Consider the following 27,781-nt stretch of genomic DNA (forward strand, 5'->3'; position numbering starts at 1 on the left):
TATAGCCTCATGATATTGCACCAAAAATAAAGTTACCAAGCTTCACTAGGCTCCATTTTAAACGTAACTGGGTTCTTTCCCCAGTACTAAAAGTGGATGGCTGCTCCAAAAATATTCTCTAAAGTTTAAAAGCCTTTTTCTAATTTCTAGACTAAATTTATTCATGTTACATCAAAGCTATTTGTTTGTGTGGCGATATTATTCTTCAGCTAAAGCATTTCTTTTCCCTTGATAGTACTTGTATGCTGATGTATTAACAGGGAGATGCTGTATCACTTTTCAGCCTCCATTGAGCAGTGCTGAGGAAGCCAACCACTTTTATCTTCCTCTCATAAAATAGTCTCTGTTCCCCTGATGGTTTCAGTAACGTTTCTCTGCTTTTCTTCTAGCATGAATTCATTTTTTAAGTGTAGATATACAGAATGAGGTAATTAGTCCAAATGAGGTCTGATCTGTGTCTTACTCAAGTAACACACCTCTAGTTCTGCTTTACTGAAGGCACCTTGATGTGATGGAACAACGCAATTGCCTTTTTTGTGTTTGTGTCACATGGGTCAGTTCTGGATGCCCTATGATCTTCTCCAAACACACATCTTTCTTCTCTTCCAAACTTTGAGTTGATTGTCACAAAATGCTTTCAGAAAAACTAAGCATCTGGGGCTGGTCATCATATGATGTGAGATAGGGAAAGATAACAGAGTAAGAGAAAATGGGTAGTTGTTGAAGCAGGAGAATATCACAAGGGTTGTTCCTTGAAGGCCTGTGTTGGAGCTTGTAGTGTTCAACATGTTCATAAATGACCTGGAAGAGGGAGGTAAAAAAGTTTAGCAAAGACACAAAATTATTTAAGGCAGTAAGGAGGATGCAAGAGCCACAGGGCAGCTGCACAATAAAATGGCATGTTGAAATGAGTGTGGATAAAATGTGAAGTCATGCTCACTGCAAAACCAGTCATAGTTTTACATATGAAGTGATGGGATCTGCGTTGGTGGCTCTCTGGATACCTCTGAGGGGCAAGATTCTGGGGTTTTGATAGACAGGGCCAAGAAAGCATCAGTTCAGTGGTAGTCAGAAATGCCAGTCACATGTCCAGCTTTTTTAGGAATGAAGTAGGACACAAGGTGAGAAACCTCTGCAAGCTTCATAAATCTGATTCAGCTGTGTCTGCTGTGCTCTGTGCAGTTACGGTCGGTTATCTTAGAGCAGATAAAGCAAACAGAAGGTGAGCAAGAAAAAAAGCCATTAATTAATACCATTTTCTGGAGTTCAAAAGACTGAGCTTTGGTAAATTATTCATAGTGTCATTAAAATTCAAAAACAACTGAAGTTTCCTATAGGGTTAGCTAACATAGAGAAACTACACCTCGTGTTTCTTCTCTAAGACATTGTACGTTGTAATGGTAAGATGTTTTGCCTGCCTTTCATCGTCTGGAGGTGTCTCTATGCATCTTAAATAAAAGAAACATTTCCTTTTCTTACTCTGCTGGAAAACTTAAGAGCAATGTTTTTACCGTTAAATTCATTATGGCAGAGGGGAGATCTTTGGTGTTCATATAAAACCTGCAGGGGCTGGTAGAGCAGGGGAGCAGGCAGGGGGTTCCCAGGAGCCCTCAGGGTATGTCTGCCCAGCCCAGTGTTGCACCGGGCAAGCTGGGCAAGTGCAGAGTGAGCCCAGTGCAGAGATCAGAACCAGCATAACCCTGTATGCACTGGGCTCTGCCTGGGCTCCTCAAGATAGCTAGCTGCAGCAGCTCTGGAAAATGCCTTGTACAGCACTAACGTAACCTGAATGAGCTGGCAGATTTGGGGCTGCAGAATTACTAGGGTCTGTCTGCACTTGCTTGGTTTGGTATCGCCTTAGATTGCCCGAACTAAATTTCAAGAGATTTCCTCTTCCTTGCGGCAGTGAAAACAAAATGCTCGTTTTTTGGTTGGCAAACAGAAGAAAGCATTCCTGGTTTATGCTGGATTTACTGTTCTGTGCCTATGATTTACGTTTGGAACCAGGCTGCCTGGCGGAGTGTGCTTTGGCAGCGTAGCTGCTTGCGCTGGGTACCAGTGTAATTGCACACGTTTGTGGAATTTAGATTGCTGGCCGTGATCAGCCTTACACCAGCGGGTGCATTCCTGCACTCCGCGCTTATCGCTGTTGATAACTTCTAGCGTTATCTGCCTAGGCAAAAATCCAGCCACGGTGGTTAGATTCCAGGACTTTTGCTGTGAAAATGTTTGATTTGCTTTTAGATATCCTCTGATGGATTATCATCTAAACAACTTGCGGAAGCATGGAAGTATATAGCATGGAATGCTGATGATAATTACAATACTTCTGTGTAATTAAAATGATTTTCACAGAAGGTCTTGGAGTGTGTTACAAGTAGATAAAGGAGCATTTTTCTGAAGTGTGGATTATTGCACTTGACAAGGCAGGTAAAGGAAGTTACCTCACTTTTTAAATCTGAACAAATAATTCAGCAGGAAAACCCAGCATAAAACAGAGATTTCCTGGCATAGGTTTCCCACTCCTGACTAGGCATTACTTCCTTCTCCAAAAAAAAGCATTTATACAGTTACATTCACAATTTTGAAATACAAAATATTTTTTCAAAATATTTACTTGCTTATTGCTAGTACTTAGGCTTTGTTTGCCTGCTTAAAACAGACCTTTCAACAGCATTTTTCAAGAATAGCAGAATTCAGAATTAGCAATAGCGAAGCATTTACTTTTTTTTTCTTCATACAACATAGCCAATATCAAATTGGTACATGGGCTCTCAGCTTTAGCTTAACCTATGCCTCCTCTGCTCTATTCCAGGTTATGGACACACAGTGCCTTTATCTGATGGAGGAAAGGCCTTCTGCATCATCTACTCAGTCATCGGGATCCCATTTACACTGCTTTTCCTGACAGCAGTGGTACAGCGCATCATTGTATATGTCACCAGGCGGCCTGTGCTGTATTTCCACATTCGCTGGGGCTTCTCCAAGCAGGTTGTTGCAATCATCCATGCTATAGTCCTTGGGTTCATCACTGTCTCATGCTTCTTCTTAATCCCAGCAGCAATATTCTCTGTTTTGGAAGATGACTGGAATTTTTTGGAATCTTTTTACTTTTGTTTCATTTCGCTGAGCACCATTGGCCTCGGAGACTATGTGCCAGGAGAAGGCTACAATCAAAAATTCAGAGAGCTGTATAAAATTGGGATTACATGTAAGTTTCAAACTAACCAGCTAAATAAAAGACATTTTATAAAAAAAATAAGAAAAAAGAACCACACCAAAAGAAAACCCAAAAAAACAGACTTTCCCTCTCCATTTTGTGGATGGTGATTGTTTTGTGAGGTGTTGGCTAGCAAACTGAGCATTGTAGGTAGCTGTACAAAGAGGAAACCTTTAAATAAAGTCAGTTTTCTCAGTTAAGAAAGAAAAACCTGAAACCAAAATTCCATTGTGCTAGTACATAGCTACTTACTCTTATTAATAGTAGAAAAAAATGCTCACATTTCTGTTCTGGAAATGGTTATGAGCATCTTGGGCTAAGATTTCAGTGCATCAAAGAGCCAGGAGGATGGTCCTTGTAACCTAAAATCACCTCATAAGGGGAGATGACTGGCCGGCAAAGGCGAATCAAGGAGCAATGGGAAATGAGACAGAAGAGTGAAGTTTCTGACTTCACTGTTGTAACAGATGGGAGCTGAAGCTGGCAGTGGTACATACCAGCTGTCAAAGAGACAAGTAGACTGAGATGATAGCAAAGCAAGACCACGAATGTTTAAATTTAATTGTTTCATTATGTTTGACACAGAAGAGGCGATCAAACTTTGTGTTGGCATTGAATGAATGTATGCCGAGGGCAATATTCTCCAGTGACAGTGTTTTGAAGCATCCTGGTTTCTGATAGGGCTTTAGTCTGCACAGTCCTAGGTCATCAGACACACCAGATAAACGATCTAAATGGCCAAAACAAACCTTTCCTGTCACGTCCATTTTTTTAGGCTGGTATGTGTTTATCTGTACTCCTGTGCATGATCCAGCAATCTTAATGTAGGCAAAGGGTCCACTAACTTGCTTTTGTGTTTCACCTGAAGAAAGACTGGGCCTTAAATTTTCATTCCTTGAAGCAGGGCATGAACTAGCCAGCAGAACACTTAATTTTATTCTCCTGCCAGGCCTGTTGTCATTGCAGACTTTACCACTCTACCCGTCATGTTTATTTTACCAGCAGTAGCTTTTAATTATTACTCTGCTGATCTGCAGAGTTGACTTGGGGATGCTAAATGGTGAAGTGAATGGAGAAAGTGATGCCTAGTAAAGGCCTTGTAAAAATTCTAGCTGTCCTGAAAACTCAAAATCAGAAGAAAACATTATGGCTCAGATTATCCTTTTTCAAACTTTAGAACACTTAGGAAGTTGCTGAAAATACTAAAAGGAAAAAGTAGCTTTTAGGCAAAGTTATGACTCTAGAATATTTAATTTCAGCAGTTTTTAAGGTCATAACTTTTAAAATATTATTTTTTTTCTTCATGTGAACAATTCAAGGAACCAAACAGGATGTATAAAATGCTTTCTCTTGCTGAACCTAAATTTTCTTCAAGAAAAGTTTTGGAGTTCTACATCAGAAAATACAGGAGTGCTACAGGCTTTTCAAGGATTTCTAGGAGAACACAAGTCCTTTTCTAAATCAAGCGCTGATCAGCTGACTGAGTTTGAGATAATTACAAAATTTGCAGTGCAGATTTATAGATGTCTTTTAGTTGGCATAGCTTTGTCACTTCTTCCTTGTGTTAATGCATAGCTCCCATTTGATGTCATGAGGTGAAGCTTAAAAACAATTCATAAATTTTAGCTGTAGTGCTGTTTTAGATCAGTACATGATATTGCAAGATTGATTTAATGGTACTCCTGGAAGGAGGAGGAGTGTGCTATTGCCAGCGAATGATCTGTAACTACAGGTGAAATATTTATGCCTTTAGGTAACAGAACAGTGACCATATGTAGATTATAATAATTAATCTGTGCTGATCTTTCAGCACATTTAATGTTCAGCCTTTGGATAAGCATGTTGTACTAATAATTACATGCTTAGCTTGTACTTGAAATCATAAAACATTCAAGTAGTCATGCTCTTCATTAAATTGTAATGATCAGTAGAAGGGGTCTGATGAAACATTGTGATTAAGAAATGCTCCCTTTTAACACCTTCCCTCAAATTCTAGATGCATATGTTTGGATAGGGGGAAGAAAAAAAAAAAAGCGGTAGGCTGTTAAACATGCAAAACTCCATTTCCAAAAGTCTCAGTCTATAAGAGCTGACTAATACCTTTAAAAAGTCAGTATACCACCAAAGTCATCAGTAATATCATTTAAGTAATGTTTCCAGGTTTGGATAGTTTATGTATGTTAGTAAAGCATTGCAAATAATCTTCAGGGTGTCATCAGACAACCTTGTCAGGTTTTTAAAATACCAGCAGTAATTTTACAGTAATTTTTTATTTTTATTTTGTTGGGTTTGTACATATTTCTAGCTGCTTTGTTTTCCACTCATTGCAGGGTGTCAGATATCTTGTTATAACTTTAAAGGAAAATAATTCAAAAGTTTTCATGAAATCTTAAGTGGTGTCCTGCTAAACTGGCACAAACAACAAATAACCATAATTAGCAACCATATTTTTACTTCTATTTGTAACATGTAGGAATATTAAAGGGGAAAAAAAAATCTTTTGAAGAGGACTTAATCAGGAAGGTTGTAAGTAAGTGGGGGAGCATGGATATAGTAAATTTTAGTATTCCGTTTCATTAAGACCTTTACATATTTTTCTCTTATACATTTGTAACAATTAAAGCCCCTAGAGGGTCTTGTTGATTGTAGAATGTAAAAGGAAGAAAAGGACTGGACAGTCCGAAGTGGGTTACAGAGCTCTGAAACTGCGTCATAAAGAAAATTAACATACAGTTCAGAGGTGTTGGGTGGGAAAAGTTACAGAGTTAAAATTGTTCCAACTACACTTAATTTGCTAATAATTAAAATACTTTGGTTTTGGTGTTTTGTTTTGGGTTTTTTTTGCACCTAGGTTATCTGTTGCTGGGCCTTATCGCAATGTTGGTGGTTCTGGAGACTTTCTGTGAACTCCATGAGCTCAAAAAGTTTAGGAAGTTGTTTTATGTGAAGAAGGACAAGGAAGAGGACCAAGTGCATATTATGGAACATGACCAGCTCTCCTTCTCTTCCATCTCAGACCAAGCAGCTTCCATGAAGGACGATCAGAAGGCAAACGAACCTTTTGTGACTTCCCAGTCCCCAACTTCCAATGACAGCTCTCTAAACAATTAATACAGGTGTATCCATACCGTTGTTTTGGTGCATTTATGCTACTTACCATAAGAAGTAGAATGCCCCCCTCCCCCCTTTTTTTTTTTTTCCTAAAAATATAAAAGCTGGAAGACTGTGCTACTTTGACAAAGATTCATGGCTTCTGATTAGAAAAGACTTCTGGGGAAAAATGTGGGAGCCACCCTGGGAACAGGGAAAAAACAATGTAGGATGTGGCTGGGAACATGAAGCCCTTTTGCTCGGGGGATAAGGAGTTAGGTGTACCACTTTCAGAGGTGCCAGAGGGAAAGGCTTGCACAAGCAGCTTCATCCAACATGGTTAGGTAGGCCTTCACTGACATCCAACTCGTTTAGTTGCACACCGCATCTTATGGCTGGGTGACACAGCAGATTTTGGGATGTGCACTTTTGATTGTCAGAAATGTAGTCACATATTTAATCCAAACACACCAAATATCTTAATCTGGAAAACATTTCCAGAGCAATATCTATAGGTATGCTGGAGAAGAGAGTATCTAAATCATCCCTCTATTACCCAGTAACTTGTAAGTGCAAATAATGATTCTAGGAATTAAAAAGCAAGGCTCCAGTCACTCCTTGGCCCATGCCATTTACATTTGTATTTCCTATTTCCTTAAAAGGTCCCCCAATAACAAGAAAAATGTTGTCCTGAAGAGAGTGTGCCTTGAGTCTTCCATGCTGTTTGTATGAAATACTTTTGTAACCTCGAGAGATAGCAAGACCAATTCAAAGTGCTGAGTGAGATGGGATTGTAGGCAAGGGAGACAGCTGCATTTCAGTCCTCTGCCCTCTGGAATGGGCAGCAGGGGTTTTTGGCTATGTGGAATGGAAGGAAAAAGAGTAAGCATACGGCACAATCGGCATAGTCATGTGCTTATGGCATTCTCCTAGTAGATGGCTGAAGTCTGTTCAGTAGAAGGACTCGATGCTGTTCCTTCCACAGTCCAACCCTGTGTATGCCCTCTGCTGAGCAGGTATGTGAGCGGAGGAATGGAAATAGTGTCACGTTTAACCATAGCCCCTTTTTTTTTTTTGCTTTTCTAACTAGTACTCAGAGCACTTTGGAGGAGAAGGGAATGTTTCAGGGCAAAACAATTTTTCAGTTTTTCATATGGCAAGAAAAAAGGAAAAATGTCACATTTGGTTCAGATGGAACCGAAATTTTTTCCCCTTGGGAAAAGTCACTGCAAAGTCAAGATCTTGCTCAACTTCTGAAGCTGGAACCTCTTTGGCTGTAACAGGAGAGGTGTTTTAGTCCAGCTACCAGTCACTGTGCTGAATGCAGGGACCTTAGAGTGAATTTCAGTGAGCAGGAGATGAGACTTAAGTGGTTGTAGTACTCTCTCTTCTGGCCTTAAGAATCTACGATATGGGAATCATGATAATGCTTTGCAATGAATAAAAGATCTGGAGCACAAATAGCCATATTAGGACAGCCTCCCACATAGGACTAGTGTAGAGGAGAGCCTTTTCCCTGCAGTGCAAGCATGCCAGATTGCCTGTAATTTGGCTTTTAGTGTATAGACCTGAATAATATTTTACTGTAAAAGAAAAAAGATGCAGTGTGTCTAGATTTAGCGCACATGGGAAAAATACTTGAAAGTAAATAACCCAAAATATACTGTGTTTGAGCTTAATTATAGCTAGTGTCAAACAAGTTTTATATCTTTACTGGAAAAACTTACTTTAGGGTTAAATCAGCTGAAAATCTTCAATTAAAATTTATATTTATAGAAAACCAGAGCTAAAGGTTTTGGTTGTTTTGGGTTTTATAGATCAGGTGAGAGCATACTGCGTTTGCATGTTCCCAGGAAAGTGGCTATTTTTATACTGCTTAAGTTAACACAGTTCTATTTATAATGAATGTTAACCAATATATATGTACATATATACATAAATATATTTATATACTGTACATATACCATAAATCACCAGAGTTTAACAGATTTAAGAATGGCATTTTAGATAATTTTTTTCCCTATGCTTCTCTTTATACACTCAGTTATCGAAAACTATCGCATTAAAATGACGCTGACATAAAACAATGAGTACTGTACTACAAGAAACATTTATACTGTTTTTTTCAGTGGAATTTTATTGATTGTTTTCAGTACCTTAAAATTCAAGATTTCTTTTAATTTCAGTGTAACATTAAGCTCTAAAGGACATGCACAGATGCTAAATGATATACAAAGTTAACTTTGCAGCGTGTACACAATTGCAAAATGTAGACACGTGAAATGAAAGCACAGAATTCAAAGCAGAAGCGATAAACTAAGCAGTATGCTGTGATGTGGGTGAGTATTTGTTATTTTAAACTTAAATAAAAAGTCTGGCTTTTGCCTGCCTGCACTACGAAGTGGGGAGTATTTTCTTTAGCAGTGTGTGTGCATGCACATACTGTGTAAAACTCTTGTCTGCGCTTGTCAAGATCATACACTCTTTAATTAGCCTTCCTCAACTCAAGAAAGGACCGTTAATGCCAGAGTATGTGAGTGTGGTACCTAACTTTGATATTAATTGTAGCTTAGTATTGTTTTGATTATTCCTATAGAAAAAAAAGCATTCCAAAATGTGTGTGTTCCAGGTGCTGACTGATTATAGCGAGTAACAAATAGTGGCAGAACATTTATCTTGTCTTGATAATCTAACTACAATATTTGAGGAAATCCAAAAAACTGTCATGGCAGATTATCTATACCACTGATGCAAATAATGGCTTTAATTTGCTGCAGCTTTTACATCTTCATGTGAAGCCAATGCACAAGATAAGAGTAGTTAAAACTGGAATCCAAATTAGAAGGAGAAAGATTATTGTGCAAGAACGTTAGTATAAAGTGCCTATCTTTCCTAGAGGCAAACTGCGAAGTGGGTGCATGCAAACCCAGATGGAGAGCATGGGTCATAAAAAAATAGTGCTGAAACAAAAGTTACAAGAGGGAGTTAGAAATGTGAGCAAATTACTTGTACACAGAAGAGAATCGCTTAGGTCCTGTCCTCACTCTCTGTCTTCAGTTGATCGAGGCATATATCCCATTATTAGCTTTATTCCCGTGCTACAGCTGACATTTGCCATCTTCTCTTTGTCTTTCAGTCATTAAATATAAATGTGGTTTACTATTATTTCAAAGGAAAGAACTGGTGGGCTATTCAGTTGTGTTGGGGGAAAGAAAATCGAAGAACCCACTTGAGTTTTGATCTTGGAGCTGAATGTCAGCCACATTTGTCCCTTTGAGAGCATCTCCTCTTCCCTAAGAGCTTGTTCCCAAGGTTCACCAATGGCACCTGGTGTGGCTGAACATAAGAGTTGCTGAAGGTTGAAATGAGTAATTTTCAAAGTAGGCAACTTCAGAGACTTGAGTGGTTTGCAGCTTTAATGCCAGCACTACAAAAGCTGTTTAGGGTGTTTATCTCAGAGTAATTGCATAAGAGCAGCAGTTCTGGATTATATCAAGTGTGTCCAGTCTGGTATTTTATTTCTGGCGATGGCCAAGAGCAGACATGTGAGCTTATGTAAGGAGAGGGCTAGTATGTAGCAACAGTTCTGCAAAATATTCTTCCAGCTCCTAGCAATGTGCAGCTCTGTATCGATGATAATGTCTAGGAGGTATGGAAAGTCAGCGTGGGTGTGACACATAGAAGATGTGCTACTCTGATGCACCTGCTTTCTGTGTTGGTTGGTATGAGACTGTCCCTCACAGAATCAAATGAAGATTACCTGTTTCCCACAAAGCAGTTTCAAGTGCTTTGCAGTGACCAGGTGGGGTAGCACTAACACTGCATGAGATGATCTTTTGAAAAAGGGAAGAAAGGAAGGGGAAGGCTTTTTACATGCCGTTACTTGGACATTGCTGTCTTCTTGGTAGGTAGAAATGTACACAGAACCTCTTTGCCAATGCTAGATCTTGCAGCTCCACCTTACCATTTGCTTTCTAAATAGTAGTCAGAAATGTACAAGATGAGCCATGAGCTGCTGAAAACATCACTGCCCTAATGTTACTACGTTATTACTCATTTTCTAGATTCTGCTTTCTACCGAAGCAAAATAAACTGGAAGCAGTGCTCTTCTACCTACGCACTGGTACAAAAAAATAGGGTTTCTCTTCTCTGTGCTGCTAATTGTCATTATTGTAGTGTGTATCAAGGTAGCCAAAACAAGTGTGTATCTTCATGTTGCTTGTTTCAAACAGAAACGGTAACTTTTGAAATCATGGTGACTAGCTCTGCAAATTCACATGCTCACTAATGCATATTAGGCACTTGATGTGTGTCATTTTTAATGCCTACAGAGTTAGTCTCATCGCTTCCTAAGTTACCATTCTACTTGCTTTTTATCATGGATTTCTCGTCCCAATTATCTTCAAATGTCATCGTGTTGCCACTGATTATGAGTGCTGGGATGCAGTTATTTTGCTGGTGATGATGCACGTTTGTCAGAGCTGTTGCCTCAGCTGACAACAGGACTACCTCATGTGTGGCAGTTGAGGCCAAATGATAGATTTAGATAATGAGGAGGGACAGTGTGGCTGGGAGCAGGTGCACGGGCTGACAGCCAATGTCAGGACAAAATCATCCTGGCAGACTGCTAAGTGACCACATAGTTTTCACCAGGCTTCATTGCCTGTCGCTAGGAATAAGAGGAAAATGCTTCCAGAGGAAGGAAGGAGGAAAGGACATTGCCAAAAGTTATCTGAAACAAAGTTCAGCAGAATTAGCTTTTTCACCATTTGTCTATAGTCTGCAGCTCTCTGTTACTTCAGTTGCACTGTATGTGTTACAAATCAGGAAAACGGTTTGGCATTTTCCCAGTGTAGATGGTCCCTGTGCTCCCTGAATAACATAACAAGTCATGCTTGTTATCTTAACAAGTTTTCCTGTATGAAATTCACTGAGTGCTCAGACCCGTGAGCAGGAGTGTAAGTCAGTGTCACTGCTGAAACGTTCCAGGGGCAAATGTGGCTCAGGGTGCTGCCTGGCCGTGGAGCTGCCTCCCTTTTTAGAGTCCAGGCTGTCTGGAACAAGAAAAGTGAACCCTCTGCCTTCAAAAGTGAGAAACCCACTCTCCTGGGAGGCTCAAAGCTCCCCAGACCTGTTCTGTGCTGATCCCAGAGGTCTTGTAGTTTTGAGCATATAGTATATATGTGCAAGTACCTGGAGTAGCACATAGAATTGCGACTCGGTTTCTCTATGCCTAATTTTTTTGAGACTGCTCAACCCACTCAGCCTTCTGAATTTATCTTCCCCGTTTAAGAATGTGACTCACAATAGCTGCTGGCTGTCCCTCAGGGCTCACCAGTGCCTAACTGGGCCACTTCAGCAAGCGGTGAGGTGAGATTAGAGGCGAGACCAGAAGGGACTCGTATGTCATCTGTCCTAAGGAGGAGTGGTGATGGGAAAAGGTGAGGGGTAGTCACTGGGAAAGCCCCATCCTTGCCCGTAAAGTATGTGTTATCTTTAGCTGCAGCCACCAGTAAATGTACTAGTTTATTTCTAAAACTAGTTCCCATGTCTTGCATGTAAAGACTTTATGATTCACCCGGCTGCACTCTACATCAGCCAGAGTTCATGCTGCTAGTAACGTAAGGACTATAAAAACTTAACAGCTCATCTAGAAGAATTAAATTATTTTTCTTTTGAAGTACATTGTTTCTGTCCTTCTGGGCATTATTTAGACTTTGATTTTATTCTGACCTGCAATTCCAAGTTATCCTACAACTGTAAAGCATCTGTCTCAGCCGTGCATGGGAAGAAATCAGCACGCTTGCATAAACAGAAGACAGCAAACTGTAGTATCAGTTTAAATAGGAATTAGTGGATTCTAATTCTGCATTCCGGGGCTGGTTTCCTGCATATGGACAAAGATCTGTTAAATTTGTTTAGCAATTGGCAGCTGTGATTTGATGCATGCTTTCTGAACAGAGATGCAAAAAGTATTGATGTCCAGTAATAAAGTACAATTACCACCTTTGGGATTAAGTCTCCCAAATGTTTAGTTGGCTGCTTTTGGAGATTAATCCTATTTGCAGGAGGTAATAAGGCCTTGTTTGAAATTTAGTATGCAAAAATTAAAATCCATAATCCATTTAACTCAAGTTCCTACTGCATGTTCAGGGAAAAGAAACAATCAATACAGAACAGATGACCTTATTTCATACCCTACCTCCCAGGGAGCATGACCTGATACTGCTGACCCATGCTCAGAGAAAAAAGAACTGGCTTTCCAGGGCCGTGCGGAACATGGAGGCAGGCAGTCTTTGCCCCAGGAAGGCTTGCAAGCAACATCCCCGCCCCCGAAAAGATGGGGCTTCCCGGGGGAGAGCAGCCTTCATGGGATACAAGAGGAGAGACCACAGCTGCTCTCAGGCCAAAGGTAAATAGCAAAGACTGCCAAGAAAGGAGGGGACACGGTGGGATTTGGAGGGAGCAAGGGCGTACAGCCTGCCCCAGCCCCTGGGGAAGGATCTGCACCTGCTGCAATGTGAAGAAAGGAAGGAAATAATTTGATATCAGGGTTATCAAATTGGGGCGTGGGAGTGTTGTTTTTTGAAGTTACTTTTAATCTTCCACGCTGAGTTGGGGGAGGGGGCTTTGAAGTTTACTGCAAAGAGAAGTAGGAACTAATGAATCTGTAAAAATTAGATGTTGAGAGAAAAGATGCATTTCCGTGTTTTTAAAGGCAGAAGCAATCCTTGTGATGCTCATCCCTGACCTCTTGCAGGACCCAAGACTTCGGCAGCAGCTGTGTTAGAACAGATGGGATTTCCAAGTCTGACAGAGACCCTGCCTCAGCTCTCATCCCCTGTCCCAGACACCAATTATCTTCTCTGTTAACAATTTCCTGTTTCCTTTGTCTGGCTGCACGATTTTTAATGAATTGTTTCAAAAGCAGCATTTCTATAGGGCTTTGTTATGTTTTTGTCTGCTAAGTGACAGACCACATTAGCTATCAGCATGCTCTGAGAAGATGAGCATCCCTCAATGTCCTCTTTAATAGGTGAGGCGGGCTGAGCTCCTCTGGGCGCTGAACACAAGCGTCTTGTCAAAAGCTCAGCTTGTTCCTGGGTCAGTTTTTTAACATCCATTTTTCAGTGCAGTGCTGAAGCCAGGGTGCCACGCTCCCGCCAGCACCCAGGGTGGTACCTCTGCGGAGGGGCTGGCCTGTGGCCATGGAGCAGAAAGGGGAGATGGCGTTAGCCACCATGCCACTGCCACCGTGCTTTCCATCTCCCTGGGGACCCCCAGGCTTGCCTTCATACCTCTCCTCGCGCAGCCCTGAGGGGCCTGCCTGGTGTCACACCTGGGCCTGAGGCACAGGAGGTACTCACCCCTACCCCAGCTAACCCTGGGGAGATGCCTCGTGCCAGGGGAAGAGGCTGTGGCAGCACCAAGTCCTCTCTGCCCCAGATGGTCCAAAGTGTCTGAAACAGAGACCTTGATTTTAAACACAATCTGCTGTGCCCTATGAGAACCAGGAGCTCTGTAACCCCCTTCCAGCCCACCTGCCCAGCCTGCTGGCCAGGAGCTTTTTGCATCTTCTGTTGATCTTCAGGATGTGAGAGGTTGTCAGAGCTCAGAGAAACACAAGTTGACCTGTCAGAAGGAACAATTGCTCCTTTACTTCAGGCAGTCTCAGAGCACTGGTTTTAAGCTATAGGGATAACTCAGCAATCCTGCCCTCCTGGCTGCACCTCAGATATCAACAAGGTGCTGAGCACGCGTCTGAGAGCACAAATGTGCCCTTGGTTGGGAGTGAAGCACCTTGCAGGGAGGGCATTGCGGGGAGGGGAGATGTATTTTTATTAATGTCAGAATACAGCTCAAAACAAGAAAAAAATCTCTTGCATTCACTGGAGCTGCTGTGGGGCTGTACCATGTCCCTGTGATGTGCACTGGGGACACTCGTGCTGCGACCCCCTTAGTGAGGTCTGGCTTGTATTAAAATGCTCCTGAGGCTGGAATTTCCTTTTACAGATGAGGCAAGAGACCTAACTCCAGGATACCAGTGTGGGTGAGGCAATGTCCTGAGTCGAGCCAGGTACTGAGAACCTCCATATAAACAATCCAAAAACCTGTGAATATCTGCCAAGTTACTGATAATCTTGATGGTGCAGGTGTTGCTATCTCATCTTCTCACAAAGGAGACTAATAAGGTTCAAGGTTTTTTTTCTTCGCAAGTTACGCATTTGTGGTTGTGCATCTCACCCCTTCCCTGGACCACTCAGTGATCTCGGGGATCCCCGTTAGGCCTTGGCCTCTGTGTAACCAGTCGGGCAGTTAAGCGCCCCTTGACCGCACCAGCAGCTCTCGCCTGGCTGAGGTGGAGCACGGCACTGACTGTACCAGAAACATTCCTTATCAGAACCACACCACCACCTGGCAGCCTTGGAGCACTCCTTATCTGGAACCATAACATCCCTTAACAAGCCTAGCAACACTATCTGAATGCAAGTGGTACGATACCACCATATTTTTAAAAAATGCCAGTAATTAGCGACTTGGGTTGTGGCCAGGATGGAAATTTACCACTGGCTAAACCAAATCATCTCCAACCCTACAACAGTGGTCCTAAGTGAGACCTTTGGAGCTCTCCTGGGCTGCAGTGGGTGTGACCTGCATCTGTCTCTGAGGGGGATGCTGCTCAGAGCTCGCCAACTCCCAGGTCAGTGAAATCAGTGGTACCACTGCCGAAAGCTGGTGGGCCTGGGCTGATACCGCTGCTCCTCGAGGCTCAACCCTTCACCCGCTGAGAAATGCAAAGACATTTGAGGTGAGTATTTTGCTGAATTCAAGGGGAACTTTTAACAGGTATACTTTGGCACATTTATATCTATATCTGTATATACATCTCTTCCTTTTTGTCTGTGTGCATGCGTGTTTGAATTGATTTAGGTATCTCATAATAAGTATAGTATAAGTATTACCATCTTGGATCTGTAATTAAGGTACTGTTGTGATTGTAGTAAATCCTATTTTATTCACTTTGTAGAAGTTAAATTATTCAATGATTAAGTGCTTCTAAAATCCTGTGATCAACCTTAAACTGTGAAGAAACCTTAATCATCCTTTAGACATAAACTGTTGTCCAAGTCTGAGACTAAGATTGACTCTAGCTGCAGCTGAGCTCTGTTAAGAGTTTAGACAGCAAGGGGGTCCACTCTGAACCTCATGACTCAACGGGAGGGTCTCCCTTACCCTTTCACGTCTTTAGTCACTTTAAGCACATCCATCTTAATTTAAAATTTGATTCTTCTTTGTGTGATTTATCTATGTGATAGGTAATAAAGTGAATATTGCCATCGAGCTTTGTGAAGCAGCACTCCCACAAATGCCTGTTAAAACTATTTCGCTCATACCTTTGATGGTGATTCTTTAAATGACTTAACCTAAACCACTCATTCATGACAACACTGAAAGAAAAACTTATCTCAACATGTCGATAGTTTTTTTCGAAAGGTTTTAGTTCTGAATGCCCTCAAATGTGAGTTTGGTGACTAAACAGAATGATGGATTGATCTGTACCCGGATGGAAGGCTGACACCGAATGCTTCAACAAAAATAGATTCACTGGGCAAATAGTCACGCAGGACTCTCTTCCCCAGCTGCAAAATGTAAGCCGGGGTGAAACTCCCAGAGGTGATAGCCAGAGCAGAGAAGCAGGAATAAATGGGAAGTACACAAAATCCAGTTCAGCGAGACCACAGGAAGGTCAGTTTGCTGCATCCCAAGAAACAAGAGGATGTGTCTGCACCAAACTGACCCAGCAAGACAGCTAACAACTGCTTGCTATTTTTCTACCTTTTAATCGTGGTTACGATTTGCAGTCATCCTGTAATCCAGGAGGTACCACCCTTCTTGAATGCAATCCAAGCTTATTTTTAAATGATTTTTAGAGGCATTGCATCAGCAAATTACGGTGTTCTAATGCCATCATGTTGGCAGCTCCTTGAGGCATTCCCTGAGGCCACGTGGTCAATCTGGCATTTTAATAACCCCTAGCATCTCATGAGGTGTGAGATACAAAATCGGTAGAAACCCCATGTGTTGAATAATACAGGAATTACAGCTCCAAGTTCACCCAGTAGTTCTGCACTTCTCTTAAAAGGAACCAAGTTTATCTTGTTTACTGACTTTATAATCCCTGCTTCTGAGAGATTACGGCTCTATTACTCTCTAGAAATGCAGCCAGATCCTGTCCCCTTCCTCTTTCTGCTACTATTTTACCAGAGATGAAAGTATCAACACACAGAGTTTATCCGAGTCTCAGAAGTGTGTACGAGACCTGGACCTTCTCCTTCAACCCCAAGAGCCCAAATTCAGCTCCTCAATGACAAACTGGTCTCTGAAGGACTATGAGGAAGCAAGAACAGGCAGTGAGCTGGGATGTGAGTTTCTGTTCCTCTCTTGCCAGATTTAATTTATAATCTTGCCCCCATGCAGCAGCCATGGTACACTCCTGTGGGGGCTTAGCAATTTTAATGTAAATTTGACCTAGTTTGCATCCAAACTTTAATGTTGTGCACAAGCCATAGCATTAACAGCTCTTCGTTTATATGATACTGTTTAATCTGAAGCCCAGCTAAATGGATTACAGGAAAATATTTGTGACAGCCTGGGAGGTGCTGGATATATATTTGCCATCTGAAGGGGCAAACTCAAAACAAATAGGGACTGAGGGTTCGTGTTGGCTGTAGGTGTGTTTTACAGCCACAGCAGAGCTGTATATGTTTTGAACAGGCTTAAGTCTTACTCAGTTATCAGTCCTGTGAGAGGTGCTGCAGTCAAATGGCTCAGTGTAAATACATCCAGTGTTTGTTTAATGGCTGGGCAAGGCTGGTGCTGAGGGAGGTTTTAGGCAACAGTACTCCCGTTGAGGAAAAAGACTTCATGCCCATTTACACTGCAGATTAATGGCTGGGAAATATTCCTGAGTAAAAAAAAAAAAAAAAAATGCACTTTAAGTAAGAGGTCCTTTAGTTATGTTTAAATGGGTTGTTACCTCTTGGGGTATTTATATGCAATGTTTTCTCTTTGTTGTCAATAGGATTTGGTTCTTCTGTTCTGATAAAACAAGAAAGCCTGGATGAGCATTCAGCTTGGGGAAATGTACAGGCTAAAAGCCCCACTTTAGAAATTCACGTGGTTTCTGTAGGTAAATTTCCCCCAAAATGAGGAGGTCTCTCCCAAGCCAGGTGTACTGGCTGCGTGGAAATGTTTGCAGGACTGGACTCAGTCCAGGTCAAAGGAAAAGTCCATCAGTTGCAAGGTCTTGGCAATTGCAGATGGCAATGCTTTGCTTCATCGTATTCCTTCCATCAGTTTCATGCTCCGTCAGCTGTCAAACATGAAAGCCATCAAATGCAACTTAAATTGTCATAGAAAGGAGCAAGCAAAGTTGTCTCAGCTGACCTGGACCATGATGCGGTCAGGAGGGACACGCACTGGTGGGGTGCCTGAAAGTGATCTCTGTGCCACTGAGGCACCCATACACTTGGACTAACACCTTGTTCTGCCTGCAACCGCTGTAGTGCCCTAAAGAATAAAACAAAAATCAAAATTAACAGCAACAAGCAAGAAAGACAAAATCTGTCCTGGAGCCTGGGGCTAACCAGGGAATTGGCTTAGCATGGAATTGAACAGTTAAATCCAGTGTCACAAACACATGTGACTGAGTCTCCTTTCAACTGGAACTCTGAATAATACTAAAGGAATTGAAACTCCATATCTCACACCATCATTTTCAAAACTAAGAACCAGCCCTGTGCTCACACAATTTCTTCTGTAACCTAACCTGATGTTATCTTGCAACAGTCAAGACACCTTCTCCCAGTATCTGTATTCAAAGGTGGCTCCAGCACTTTATTTCTTAAAGTTAAATATCTTCTTCTTCTTTCCAACCCGAATTCTTTCAGGGTCAGTGTACACCTGGCTGATCTTGTAGCAGGTTTTATCTGAACAGAAATAATTCCTCTCCTTTCTTGTATTTATTGCTGAAATGAAATCCAACCCTCTCTCAGTCTTCTGTTAGCACACCTGCACAAGACAGGCTATTTAATCTACCCTTAAGAAACGTAGAAAATAATCTCTGGTTTCTGAGTAGCCCTTTTCCCATTTGTATGTTTAAAATCATCCTTTTGAAAGGTAGGTGATAAGTGCACACTGACAGCTTAATGAGGCTGCTGCAGTGCCTTAGCCAGCACCAGCTCCTTCCCTGCCACTGTGGAAAACACCTCACCTGGTACCTCCTGGATCTGCTGCCGCATCTCCCCGGCTGTCAAGCATCGAGTCCCAGAGGCTAAGCAGCAGCGTTGCATTTTGCAGTCACACCCAGATCACCCTCCTCCCCAGCATCCCTTGGTAACATCTCAGCATGTGGCAACAGACCTTCTTCTGTGACCCCAGGTGAATTATGCCACGCTTTTTTCCCCATAGCATTTCATACTTTTACTAGCCCCAGGGCTACCTAATTCTTCTTGTGAAATAATGCGGTCACCCGTTATAAACACAGGCCTTGTCTTGCACCATAGGCATGGAGGGAAAAGGGCTAATTTACGATCTATGTGCTAGTAACACTCCTGCCAATTAATCTTCTTATGCCATCGTCTTCACCCGAGTCATTACGCCGTTTATAATTCTTGCAGTACATCCCAGCTTTACAAGCAAATCCTTGTGAGTCACTGTACTAAATTCTTCTGTAGAGATGAGGCCAACAAATCTATGCTATTGACTGGCATAACCTTTTTTGCAGCACTCTCCATCTGTTTGCATTTGTACATAATAACCAGCTATTTCTAGGATCACGTTTTCTAATTCCTCTCAGCAAACACGATGGGGTTTGTTTTCTGCCTAACTTTACCCCTGCTCGTTGATAAAATGTAACAAAGGAGGTGAAAAATACTTCCCATGTGTGCTCGAAAGAAAAAGAAATGGCTTGATGGATACAGAAACACTGGCTTTAAGTGTGGTGGAATACAGATCTGACATGGTTTAACCTATTGGGCATTCCTTCTTGTCATCCTCCCCTTTCTCACAGTAAGAGGTGGCCATGCAGAGCCTGGACATGCCCCTCCCAGGCAAATGGTGCTTTGGGTTCACATGACGGCTTCCAACAGGTCCCCAAATCCAAATGCCAGTGCTCAAGAGCTAAATGAGCCCCCCTGTGTAAGAGAAGTGCAGATGAGCAGGTCTCACCTTCCCTTGCCTTTGAGGAGGGATGCTGTCCTGGGCCAGGGCTGGCTGGTGGCCGCGCGCCTCACCATCGCTTGGCAGGCGGCATCGCAGATGGTCCGGAAATCAAACCTCCTTCCACGCCAACCCATCTCCCTGCCATGATCATTAATAAAAGCACTTATGCCAGTTTTCTCAGAAAGGTCAAGCATATGCTGGCTAACGGCTAACACGGATCCATTTTCCCCCAGTAATTTAGAGTTGCCGCTTGCTGGCTTTCCGAGTCTGCCGGCTCACCGCGGGATTTGCTTCCCACAGAAGAAGGCTGCAGCTCCCTGTTCGTGCTGCTTTAAGCATTTCCTCCTTGGGGTGGGGGGTTGCTTGTTTGTTTGTTTGTTTGTTTGTTTAATCATCTCCTGCTCTGTTGTGCTGAGCTCTTTCTCAGTGCCTTGCACTCCCCCACTCTGTTCCAGTGCCTGCTGTTATTCTTGGCATCTGAATCAATGTTAACTGGTATATAATCAGCCTGTGTTTTACCGACCGACATTTGTTCCACTGTCAGCTTTCATTTCAGCTTCTGCTCTGATGCCAGTTACTGTTCTGCTCTCCGGGGTGGAGCTCTGATTGCTTTGCTGGGTGCTGTACAGCACTTTCTGGACGTCTTCTAATTATTTCCATGTCCGTATCAGTGCAGCTTGTTGCCCCATGTCTCATCCTCACTCCTTACCAACCTGTATACTCAGTCCACTTCGACTCTGTATCTTCATGTCCTGGCTTTTACCTACCTGGCTTTTTACCTCTTGTCTTTCAGGTTCATGTGATTGTAATTTTGTACAGCTTACTTCTTAATTTTAAGCCTAATATGATAAAATACTAAATAAATGGCTCCCGACAGGCTCATGCATTATAAGATATTGGTTTGAGTGTTTTGGCGTAGAGCTGCTTCGTTACATTCTGTCTCTGATTATCAAAATGCTAAAAACATATTTCACTTAATCCACGCTTTTCCAGTTTGTATTTTATAGATCACTAGAAGCATGTGGTGTGCTGAACAAATAGAAATGTAGATACCTAGGCGTTTATTGACGTATTGCCCATGCTATGGTGGGACTAGATTGTGTAGATCAGGCTTTGATTTTTGCAAATAAGAGTCCACGATGAAAATAATCTTAAAGAAAAGCTGCTTTCTAAGTGTCACAATTCCTCCTCTCCCATTCAGAGCTCTGTCAGTCACCTTTTTTGACCACTTGCCTGTTTTCTAAAGTAGTGCCTACACACCACAGCCACCTTTGGAAAATGCCCCTCAAGCGCCCAGCATCTCCACGGGGTGCAGCAGCTTCCTTCTCTCCCAGACCACAACTGCGATGAGCAAGGGGCTGCTGGTGCTGGTGGCAGTAACACAGCACCCCATGGGACCCATCCTGTCACGGATGGGGATAGCAGGAGAAAGCTCTGGAGATCTGGGAACATTCAGGTGCCAAGGGGCTAGGAAGGGTTGTATGGACATTTCACAAACACTTTAAACATCTATAAAAGGTCCTCAGTCCCTTCGTGACACTCACAGGAAGAGTTCTTAAAATTTTATCCTAAACGCCAGTCCTTTTGGTGTTTGTCCCGACATCCCACACAATATCCAAGCCCTGTGACAGTGACGTACACTGCTGGGTGTACTGATGTACACTGCTGGGCACATTCACTCCTTGCAGAGAAGGGTGCAACTGTGAAATACTGTATGGTTTTTTTGGTATGAAGTATAGCTTGGAGTCTGCAGACTCCATGCACAAATTTATTGTGCCTAGACAGATAGCAGTTATTAGCAAAAACTGTGTCAGGGTGGAAAGGGCCATGGTGCTTGGGCTGGTGGGGAGGGGCACAGTGGTCATGATGTCAGAGCTGTGGTTAATGCAGCAGGAGGAGTGGGGCAATGCAGACAGAGCAGGGGGGGGTCGTATATCACCTAGTCTGGTCTCTCAGAGTCCTTCTCCAGTGTCATGTAGCTGATACGTTCCAGGCAAACTGTAGGATGTGGCATCTCATCATACAGCATACGAGAAAAGTCTGCTGGAGAGAGCTGAGCAGCTAGGAAGGACACTCACACCAGAGAACCAGAATAAGAAAGCTGAATAAAAATTGGGTTTTTTAAAGTTTCCCCAATTTAAGAAGTGAGAGCTAAAACACTAATAATCAAAGAAGAAAAATCAGTTCTTTCCTTTTAGTATTGTGAATGAGGAAGAAATACAAGAATGTACAGAGGATAAAATATTCTAAAAGAGATGAGATGTGGCAGTTCATTTTAAAATAATTAAAGATGACAGCCTGGATGCCCAGATAAGGAAAACGAGGACACAAAAGGAATCATGAGTTCAGTAAAAATCTGGCAGCTCTTTTGTGTGGCCAGATAAGTTTTGAGAACTAGACGATATTGACCTTTGGGCAAATACCGACGGAGAGTAAACAGAGCTGTATATTTTTGCAACAGATAAAGTTGATATTACCTTAAAGGAGGAGTTATTATTCCTCAGCGGAGCAAATCTTGCCCCCAAATCACACTCATTTCTATCTTTAAGATGTTGTCATTTTCTTTCAGCTAAACACATTTGCTAACTTGGCTGGGTTAAATGCGAGTGAACAGGCACAGAAAGACCTGCTGAGCTCCTTAAAGAAAGAAGTGTATCCTCTGGGGCTGAGGCAGCTCTCCCTTTAACCAGGGCCAGGCAGCTGGGGTAGGTACCAGCAACCAGTGCCTGGGTGGGGAAAGGTCTGTGGTCTTGTTTGAAGGGCAGGAGCTTCTCCCCTGCAGAGGGACAGGTTGGCTAAAAAAGGAATATTGCAAAAATCTAAGCAATGTGCACAGGGAAAACACTTGGTAAAACAAATCCTGGCAGCTTTAGCTATGGAGTGAAGACCTGCAGCAGAGAGTGATGGTGGCTCTTACCAGTGCTGGCGGGCGCAGGAGGTGTTAGCAGCCTTGCAGGCAGCCTATCTAGGGCAGTGCATCCATGCATGTGCAATGGCTCTGGCCTCACTCCTGGAGAAAGGTAAGACCCAAGTGCCCAGCTTCTGCTCGCTGCACCTTTCCCCAGCCCAGGGCCAGAGCTGTGGAGCACCCTGGCCTGATCTGGGGGTGCAGGAGCCAGTGGGAGGATGTAACTGCTGCTTGGGGTGGGTGCAGCTGTAAAGGACTGGGAGTGATGCTGGGGAGCAAGAAGCTGAGACTAGAGAGAAATCAGAGGGCTCTACTGGGAGCAAGTGTAAGCCAGGAGATCAGTGTTCTGTTTAGACTCTCATAAGCGCTGTTTGGAGACCTAGAGAAAAAGGCTGAACTGCCCTGGGACTAAAGGATGTGTTTCCTATCTGAGGGGAAATAGCAAGGCAAGGATAAAACCCTTGTTATGAGAATAGCCAAATATATTCCTTTGATCTAGCTGGGTTTAAACCTCATCCATATGTTTATTAGCCTCCTCTTATCTGAGACACATGGCATCTTGCAGCTGCATTCCCCTTATCACACAGCAGTGGAAAAGACTCAAAATGCCTAAAAAGTGTGTCACTCTCTCATTTGCTTCATAAAATTTCAGCTGTCACCCATACCACTGCCATAAGTCTATAGCTGTCATGAGTCCTCCTTACTTTCCTCTCGATTGCCCACTCCTTTCTTCTCCCAGTCTTTCCTTCACCCTTGTCCTCCCCCTCCTCTGACCACCTCCTGCCACACCATCCCTTTCTGGGGAGCCCATGGCCCCTGTTTCCTCTCTCCCTGCTCTGTCCACCAAGTGAACGGCTGCTTTAAAACCCATTGGCATGCAAAAGTGCCTTTGCGGTGAGACTCTGGCACTTGTAGAAACCCAGCTGCTTGGGACACTTCTCAGCAGAAGAAACCACCCTTTTGTGATGCCGAGTGAATGCCAAACAGCTGCCTGCTGCAGGGTGTCAGACCTTAGGGTTGAATGCTGATGAAGTTCCAAAAAATGAAGCACCATTCAGTAAAACCTAGGCTATCAGAGTCTGAAAGTCTGACATGACCCTACTGTGCTTATTTGGAAGAGATTTTTTCATGAGGACATCCCCTCCAGCCTGAGGAGAGGTAGAGGTATATGTTGATGCCCTAAAAGACACCTGTAATGATACAACCTCCATTTGATCTCCTCGTAAGGCCAGTGCATGGCTCTATTCAGGTCTAGCAGAATCTCACATAGCAAACGTGTTTCCTGCATGAAGCAGTTCAAATGCACTCCCTGCTTGGTGCCAACCTGTAAAAGTAGGGCGCGAGAAACCATAACACATGTGCAAAGCCTGTGAGAAGCAGGTGATCTTCTAGGGATGAGGCATAGGAGTGTACAAGAGTAGATATCTCAGCCAGGTTGAGTTGGAGCTGGTATGAAAATCTCACCCATGTAGTGGCTTGCGGAGTGCGTGGACATGTGCTGAGGTTCTGCTTGACCTCACAGCCAGGCAGGAGCTACAGCTGTGGAGGGGGGCACAGGACCCGGGCACATCAGATAAACATGAGCTGTGGACAGGGCCCTTCTCTTATGTCCTGGAGAAAGTGTATGTCTCTTGGCCCGTCACAATGTTCTGGCTGAGGGTGTCCTCTCAAGGGAAAGCACCAAGCCCAGGCTCTGGTGCTGCTTCTGGGGGCCCAACATAGGGCACGATGGAAAAGTCAACTTGGAAGAGGGGTTTGAGCCTTTTGGAGGTGCCCTGCGTAGAAATAGGGTTTGGGGACCTGTAGTTACAGTTACAGGCCCCCACCTGCCCGTAGCCCTTCTCTTTGGTATTGTCCTGGTTTCAGCTGGGATAGAGTCGGTTTTCTTCTCAGTAGCTAGCACAGTGCTGTGTTTTGGCTCTGGTGTGAGGACAGTGTTGGTGGCGCACTGATGTGTTTGGTCATTGCTGGATAATGTTCATACCAAGTCAAGGACTTCTCAGTTTCTCAGGCCCTGCCGGGGAGAGGGCTGGAGAGGCACGGGAAACTGAGAGGGGACACAGCCAGGACACAGGCAGGTGACCTGAACCGGCCAAAGGGGTATTTCATACCATGGGCTGTCATGTTGAGTATGTAAGCTGGGGGGGTTGGCCAGGGCCTGCAGGTCATTGCTGGGGGGCTGGCTGGGCATCGGTCAGTGGGTGGTGAGCAGCTGTACTGTGCATCACTTGGTTTCCTTCCTCCCTTTCCCTTTGGATTTTATAATTTCCCCCCATCTTTTCATTATAACTGTTATTGTTGCTGTTATTATTATTATTAATTTCATTTTTATTCTGTTTCAATTGTTTAATCATTCTTATCTCAACCCTCGAGTTTTACATTCCTTTCCGATTCTCCTCCCCATCCCTCTGGATGAGGGGGAGTGAGCGAGCGGCTGTGGTGCTGGGTTGCCAGCTGTGGTTAAACCACGACGGGTGTGTTTTCCTTAAGGGGGGCTCATACCCTGCCTACATCTCCTGCTGAGGGCAGCTACAGCTTGAAGGAAGCCGTGGTGCTGGCAAGGCTCTCCTCTCTGCCCACGAGGCCACGATGTCCCGGCTGGCACCTTGCACTGAGCATGCCTGGCAGAGGAGGCAGCGGGGTAAAATTTTCTTTTACTATCGTGCCAGATTTTGCTGAGGGAGCTGCCTGAGACATGCAGAACTGCGGCTTTTGTGCATTTGGTTTGTCAAACCACCCTTTGCGTGACTGGGCTGGGAAAGGATGGCACTGCGTGGCTGCAGCCTGCCAGAGCTTTTGCTTCTGAGTTTATCCTTTGCTGGCTGGCAGCTACAAATGCACCAGTTGGGGTTTCCCCTGCCCACCCCCCCCCCCCCCCCCCCACCCCCCCCCCGCCCCCATCTAATAGATTTTTTTTCTCTCCAAAACTTTCTTTGTGGATGAACTAACAGAGTGATCCACTGGCTCAAGTAGAGACCGATGGTTGCCCGCATCCCCAGGAGTTCTCTGTATTGCTGAACTTTCATTTCTGGTCTGCTAACCAGGAAAAGTATTTGACAGGGAATAATGTGGAGAGGAGCACATGAATGTGGAAAGAGGACAAGGGCAGGCACAAGACAGACTGACACAAGCTGCTGTGTACCACTTTACTGAGGGAAACAACTCCAGAGAGTGCCCAGTCCTGGCAAGTCCCTCAGCCTTCCCCGAGCAGTGTGTTAATGAAGGAAAACAAGTGGGACAAGGCAGGTGTTGCTGGAGCACGGGTATTGCCCTCGTGGCTACGCTCAGCAAAGGGCTGCTGCAGAGGGCAACGCACCAGGACAGTGTAAACAGGCTTAGACCAGTAGTCCACAACAACATGTACTACTTCCAAACACTTTATCTTGCACAAAATCTTCATTAACATTATAATGAATAAACAAAGTCAGGTGTACGTTAGGAAGATTGATTAGGACCACTGATGTTAAAGTGGTGTTCAGTGCACCCTCCAGCCTCTTCCAGCTTGACATTTGAGGACTCCCTCTGGACCCTGCTGACAAGGGAAGCAAGCCAGATGCACGCAATGTGGTTACAAAACCAGGTTTATTGTCCTGCCGCAGGCTGTGTTGATCAGCTGCGTGGATGTTTGAGAGGTAACCCACAGAGCCCTAACCACGGGAATTGTTTTACCTAGCAATCTCTTTTCATACCTGTTCCTTTGCCAAATAACAGACCTGCCTCTGTTTAATCGTTCCCCACAGGCCCCAGCTTTGCTGATTTGGCCACAGTGACAGCCCATAAACCACCATCTCCCTGTCTCTTGAGGTTTCACCTAAAGGGAGTTCCCAATGCTCCTGTTTCACTATTTGAAATGCCTGGTAGTTTTTTTCAATTCCTGTTTGATTAGTGCAGTCCCAGGCGTGGCTAGCCAACTGCTTTCCCCCTTTTATCCTCTGCAGTGTTTGGCTCTTTTCCACATTGATTTCCCATTAGTTCAGCCTTAGGGCTGGCCACCTGCACGCAGACCTTAATAGCCAATATTTCCTTCTAAAGATTGCAGAGTGTAAACCCTTGTTATGGCTGTATTCAGGTTTGTTGCTTTCAAAAATGTTGCTTTCCATTTTCTCTTCTGCCAAAAAGTAAGGCTGAGTGAAAGGAAAGAAGGCAAAGCGATCCTGAATCCTCTGAATTTCATGTGTATAACGCCACCCTCTCCCAAGCTGTTCAGCTGGCACTAACAGAACACCCGCCTTCAAGGTTTCCCACATTTGCAAATTTTTTGGCTAAAAAATAGTTGGCTTCAAACCCAGATCAGACTTCGTAATAAATATCTGGTGTTTGTTGGAAGAAGTAAGGCCTTCTCAGGCACTGTTGGCTGTAAGCTTTCACCATGTCAGCGGCTGGGCTATTTGCTTTGTGCCCTGTGTTTGCTGTGGGACCAGTTAATACCTCGCCTTCTCAGCGAGGTGGCAGGGGTGCCCGGGTGCTGTTCGCAGAAGAATCAATTGCTTTGATTTTTGATCTTGGAGACAGTAAGAGAGAAATCACTCACCCTGGACTTTCTGCCCAAGTCTGTAGCAACTTGAAATGTTGATTTACTTTCTAATGTGTTTGGGCACAAGCATGGCACGAAGTGCGGCAGAGCCGGGGTGAGGTCCTGCAGGAGCATCCAGTGGAGCAGGAGCCTTTGAACGTGTGGCTGAGGGAATCAGGAGAGGAGAAAGATGGGACAGGATGGGCACCGAAGGAAGAAAGTCTAGAGAACAGGGACCATGCCAAAAGGGGACACAAAGGAGAAGTAAGACCTTGATTTGACCTTTTGTAACTGACATGGTGAGAAAGACTTTCATCCTCTACAATTTGCTGTTGCCAGTGACAGCTTCTGGAAGAAAAATTCATAAATCATGTTGCTTTTCTTAGTGGGAAGATGTAGAGGAACGAAGGCAGTGGATTGATCAGCACTGATAACATGCAGCTGTGGCCTTGCCTCACAGGCAGTGGGTTGATTGACATGGATGATGTGCAGCTGTAGCTCGTTCCTGCTAAGTGGATAAATAGCCCTGAGGAGTGTGGGATGGGTGGTTGGATGGACGAGGAGCAGTGTGGTCTGGTCTCTGGAGGAAGGAGAAACAGCATGGGCAGTAGAATCTGACTGATGATAAAAGCCTTGCTGCAGCCTACTAGTTTGTTTGTGCTGCAACAGGAAGATGTGGTTTTGAGGGCAAAATCCCATAGAAACCATGTTCTAAGCTTCTGTGAAAGGGAGTTCTCTGGCAATGAACCAATGACAATCAAGTGAGCAGCTGCCTCCATGCGCTGAGCTCCCACCGAATCGCTGCTTGGAGACTGGGCCAGCTCTT

At 43.8% G+C, this 27,781-nt stretch overlaps 1 protein-coding gene across 1 annotated transcript in view; it reads left to right on the top strand.

The window, feature by feature from the left end:
• KCNK1 (potassium two pore domain channel subfamily K member 1) overlaps positions 1–8,711 on the top strand; it is a 35,641-nt gene extending 26,930 nt beyond the window's left edge. Inside the window, exons 2-3 of the mRNA XM_080388886.1 lie at positions 2,816–3,211; positions 6,072–8,711. Of these exons, the coding sequence (XP_080245012.1) occupies positions 2,816–3,211; positions 6,072–6,331 (656 nt within the window). The 3' untranslated portion in view covers positions 6,332–8,711. The remainder of the gene's footprint in view (positions 1–2,815; positions 3,212–6,071) is intronic.
• Positions 8,712–27,781: the final 19,070 nt, after the last annotated feature.

The sequence above is a fragment of the Falco punctatus genome (assembly GCF_963210335.1).
Source record: "Falco punctatus genome assembly, chromosome: 5".
Classification (NCBI taxonomy): domain Eukaryota; kingdom Metazoa; phylum Chordata; class Aves; order Falconiformes; family Falconidae; genus Falco; species Falco punctatus.